Source organism: Sinocyclocheilus anshuiensis, unplaced genomic scaffold, assembly GCF_001515605.1.
Source record: "Sinocyclocheilus anshuiensis isolate Anshui unplaced genomic scaffold, SAMN03320099.WGS_v1.1 scaffold253, whole genome shotgun sequence".
Lineage (NCBI taxonomy): Eukaryota > Metazoa > Chordata > Actinopteri > Cypriniformes > Cyprinidae > Sinocyclocheilus > Sinocyclocheilus anshuiensis.
In genome coordinates this window covers 620,172-625,280 of record NW_015537969.1, presented here as the reverse complement: position 1 = coordinate 625,280, position 5,109 = coordinate 620,172, and the positions used below count along the sequence as shown (strand labels likewise).

The window sequence follows — 5,109 nt, the reverse complement described above, 5'->3', positions numbered from 1 at the left end:
AAGATGGCAAACGCGGGGGGGGGGGGACAGCAGCAGTGTTTTTACTGGGAAAATCCCACCGTGGTGCATTCGGCTAAGCCCAGGGCCTGGGAAAATTTGTGGAAAGCTCATTGATGTCCAGTGTAATGGAAATGGCATTGTTCAGAGCAGACAGAGAGGCCTAAACCCAGCGCAGGTCAGGGGCTGGTTGGATGCGGTGGTATGTCTGTCATTGTCCAAAAGCCAAGGACAGAAAACATGGTGAGATAAGAGCGTAGCAGAACTCTGAGCCACACAGCCACCGGTTTTGACCCTCCAACTCTCCCATGTATTTTATATGGAGGCGTATTGCTTTTTTAGGTGATTTTGTTTGTTATTATTCTGAGTGTACTGAATACCAACTTTCCCCCCTGTGGGGATGGAAGGCAGATAAGTATTATTTGGGAACAGAATGGTATGTTCCCGAGTCTGATGGAAAACTTCCCTTAGAATAGACGTGGACTAAACTATATTTATTCCAGACATATATAAATAAATAGCCCCCTTGATGCATGTAGTGATTGACAAGCTGAATGTTCTGAACTCAGATAAAAAGAAATTGGAGGTCAATGGCTTCCTCTTATTACCCAAAGAACCAGGATGGGTGGAGAAGCATAAGGAAGTTCTTGGCACGGTAAAGGTTCAACCCATCGGATTGTTGTTGACTTGAGGAGGAGATGTAAGGGGGGCGGGTGTGTGCTGCTTCCTGATGCTCCCGTCCTTCCTCTGCACCATTTCAGGATGTGTTTTGGTAGTCTATAATAGATTCTCAGATTTGTTGTTAGTTTTGAGTTCAAGCTCTCAGGTGTAAATATTCCTCAAATTGTTTTGTCTTTTTTTTTCCCAATAACAACATATAAAATAAAAATAAATAAATACACATAAAGTTTATATTATATTATATTATATTATTATATTATAAAAAGACCAGAATATTGTAATTAAATTAGACATTTTGACTGAAAGTGTGAATATTCCTCACTGTTTAATGAATATTTTTACCTTGTCTTCAAGTAAAAGATATTATATTATATTTCTTAATTTAACTAAGCATAAATCTAAATTATCCCAAAAAATCACAACTATTTTCAATAAATAAATAAATAAACAAATATTATATTATATTATAAAAAATACCAAAATTTTGTAATTAAATTAGACTTTTTGATTGAAAGTGTGAATATTCCTCACTGTTTAATGAATATTTTTACCTTGTCTTCAAGTAAAATATAAAGATATTATATTATTTTTCTTAATTTAACTAAGCATAAATCTAAATTATCCAAAAAAATCACAACTATTTTCAATAAATAAATGAACAAATATTATATTATATTATATTATATATAGATTTTTTTTTATGTCCTGCATCTGTAGGCCTACTCAACTTGAGTTGGATGTGTACACCTTTTCTTTTCCATTCTTTTAATAAATTTTTTTTTTCTCCATAAAATCTGATCAATGATGGCATTGATTTTAGAGCCTATTCTTAGAGAGCTGCTTTGAATACTAATGTCTGGTGAATGCACAATAGCATATTGATTTTTGTTGCACATTTCCAGATGGGGAGAGGAAAGAGATTACAACGGCAGAACACACAAATACTGGGTGAGAAATTATATCCATCTTTTCTCGTCAACAGGAGCTTTTGCACATTTTTACACATTTTAAACAATCTCTCCTTCACTCCACAGATCGCAGCCAACTCATGGGGCAAGAACTGGGGCGAGGATGGTTACTTCCGAATTGCTCGTGGTGTAAATGAGTGTGAGATTGAGGCGTTTGTGATCGGCGTGTGGGGCAGAGTCACCATGGAAGACATGCACAACCATCACGGACGCCGCAAGTAGAGATCTGCAGTGTACACCTCACTGTATGATTTAAAAGTCAATCAGGTCTTTTGCAGGTTTGTTAGAGTCTGATTTCCACCAAACCCCAGTGCCTTCTGAATATCTCTTCACGCCATGTGCATAAAAAGTGGTGTCCACTGCCCCCCTCTGTCCAAATACATGTCTCCACTGGAGTTTTGGTTTGGATGAATGTAAAACTCCAGTTTGTGTATACGGCCTATATCGTCTTATTGGTGGAAACCGGCTTGTTACAGTCCCTGACTGGACCGCAAATAACATCCACAGCCACAGGACTCAGACACACTCAGGACTCAGTACTCCAAAGACACACTTCACAGGCACACATGCGCTCGGCATCACAATGTAATTGTCTCAAATGTCTAATATAGTGATATATTAGGATGTGTCTTTTGTTTTGTATTTTTTCCTATGTTTGGAAATCGTTACACACCAAGGCAGACAGTCAGACAGCACTCCATACGTTCTGCTAAAAGGATAGAGGGATGGAGGAACACTAGGATGGCGGAAGAAGGTTTTAGGACCAATAATTTATTCCAGAAATAGCCTAGATTAGATTTATGACAGTTCTCTGCATTCCATTGAGGTTAAGGTTTTTTAAAATGGCTTTAAAGCATTTTAACCCACTCCAGTCTTTGTTTCAAAGTCGGATTCTGTTAGGTTGGCTGTTAAACAAATTTAAAGGATGACTGTACAGATACAGGCACTGCTATTCACTCTCATTTTAGAATATAACAGGAAGCAAACCAAAATGTTTTTTCATGCTATGAGACCAAAAAATGGACATCAGTTACTGCAATTTTAAATGACCCTTTAAAATCTATAAGAATTTAAAGACTGGAAGTGGTTTGGTCAACCTGGAGCTTAAATGGTGACCTTAAGGGCTATACAAAGGCAAAGACAACTGTTTATCATCAGAACCTTTGGTTGAAACTGTTGTAGTGTGTTGGCTATATTGTGCTGGAATATATAAATACCACAGATTCCATGTAAGAACAAAATCTGCTCAAGTCTTAAGCTATTGTACTCTGTGAACTAATACGATTGTACACAAAGATTGACATAAACCTTATTGTTTTTGTTCTTGTGTCTGTTTTGTTGAGTTATTTAATTGATTACTATTACCATTAGTATTTAAAAAAAAATCGTTATTAATTTACATAAAAAGAGATTTTGGAAGTGGGGCGAAAGTGCACATGGGTTTGGTTTCAGTGCTGAATTACTACTGTCTTGCTATATAAATCAGGCAAAACCGCAATAGTACAAGACATCATAGGGCATGTTTGCTTCTCAAAATATCCATCTACACGTATATGGAGATGATTGTGCTTTAATAAGCGTAAGACAGCTATTGCTGCAAGGGCATAAAACATCGCAAACTATAATATCGTGTATGCACCAGAGCTCCAAGCAATCCCATCTGCTGACTTTGATAATGTCGTTATTATGGTCACATGACTAATTCAAAAGCCTTATGACACTCAGACAGGAAGACAGGGGGTCTTTCAGTATAAATTCAGCAACAGATGCTATGTTCTGCCCACCGGTCCATTAGCATTCGGTGAAATGTGTTCTCTATTAGTCATGCAAGAAGTTTCTATTAAGATAAAGCAGTTATATGCAGCCAGATGAGTCTAGCATATGGGCTTATGTCATGAATATTCAGTGTCTTAATATTGCTAGATTTTACATTACGGTTCATGTTATACACTGATTTGAGCCCAAGCTGGATCGTTCTCATTTAGACATTCTTTAGTTCTGTCTTCCAGTTCTGTAATTATGAATTAATACTGTGTTATTTAAGAACAAAGTCTGTTTGTAAATCGCTGGTTACTACTGTGCAATATCACCATGTTGTTCCTCGTATTGTCTGTACACAATGCAAACCACTGTAGTGTTCACCTATGCGACGCAATAAAAGTCCTACAGCCCACTTCTTTATACTCGCACCTGTTTTTCTCCCCTACACATTAATGTTTTGTATTATAAAAGCTGTTTCACCCCACCTTTAAATCCACATTCACCTTCAGTGCAACACAAATCACTGGTTTCATCTCCATAATAGCATAAAATATTCTTACAATTTAGACATGGCATCATGTGAGGAGATTACGATTTCTCAATGATTCAGGTTTTATTAGCAATTCTTTTGGAGAAAGAGTTATTTGGGGGAATATACACGTTCACTGCTCTCAGCAAGATTACAAATGATTATAAATCAAATTTAAAACAATTTTTACTAAATGTGTTTATACAGGTTGTTGTGACTGATTTCTAGTATTTTATATTCACTAAAAATAACTGGAAGAGTCATTTGTTCGAGAATCAGATCACAGTATCATGAGAAATCGGACTCTCTTCAAAATCCGGTCTGGACCCCACTGGCTCAAATAACTTGCACTCTTCATGGCCTGATAGTCATTTGAACTGTTATATAATGACCATTTGTGACTGTTAATATTAAAGTAGTAGTTCACTTCCAGAATGAAAATTTACTCACCCCATGTCATCCAAGATGACAAAGAAAGGTTTTTGAGGAAAACATTCTAGGAATTTTCTCCATATAATGGTTAAAAAGTATATAAATGTGTATTTTTCTTTGAAAATGACCGATCGTTCCGCTAGATAAGACCCTTATTCCTTGGCTGGGATCTTGTAGAGCCTTTTGAAGCAGCATTGAAACTGCAATTTGGACTTTCAAACCATTGGCCACCATTGAAGTCCACTATATGGAGGAAAATCCAGGAATGTTTTCCTCAAAAACCTTAATTTCTTTTCGACTGAAGAAAGAAAGACATGAACATCTTGGATGACATGGGGGTGAGAATTTTAATTCTGGAAGTGATCTACTTTAATATTTTAGTTTAAGCTTAGATCTTATGCTAGTAAGCCAGATAGCTTAGCATAAGCTCTACACATTTGGACATATCTTGAATGTAATTGTGTTAAAGGCACAATATGTAAGATTTTTTTATTAAAATATCCAAAAACCACTAGAAGTGTTATATATTTTGCTGACTTGTGTACTTACATTATCCCAAATGTTTCGAAGAATGTTTAAATCCAGAGAAATAAGCTATTTTAACTAGTGACACAGAGCGTGTCCATAGTGTCGCCTGCCAATGACGTCATAACCCCTCGATTTCCGGTTTTGTTTTGTAGAAAACATGGAAACACCAAAGACGCTTTAATATGTTGTGTGTTTTAATAGACCGGTGACGAC

The 5,109-nt window shown here is 36.4% G+C and overlaps 1 protein-coding gene across 1 annotated transcript in view; it reads left to right on the top strand.

Moving 5' to 3' along the window:
- The window catches only part of LOC107669690 (tubulointerstitial nephritis antigen-like), a 27,566-nt gene extending 23,747 nt beyond the window's left edge, over nucleotides 1-3,819 (top strand). Inside the window, exons 11-12 of the mRNA XM_016462042.1 lie at nucleotides 1,581-1,626; nucleotides 1,713-3,819. Coding sequence (XP_016317528.1) covers nucleotides 1,581-1,626; nucleotides 1,713-1,868 — 202 coding nt within the window. The 3' untranslated portion in view covers nucleotides 1,869-3,819. The remainder of the gene's footprint in view (nucleotides 1-1,580; nucleotides 1,627-1,712) is intronic.
- Nucleotides 3,820-5,109: the final 1,290 nt, after the last annotated feature.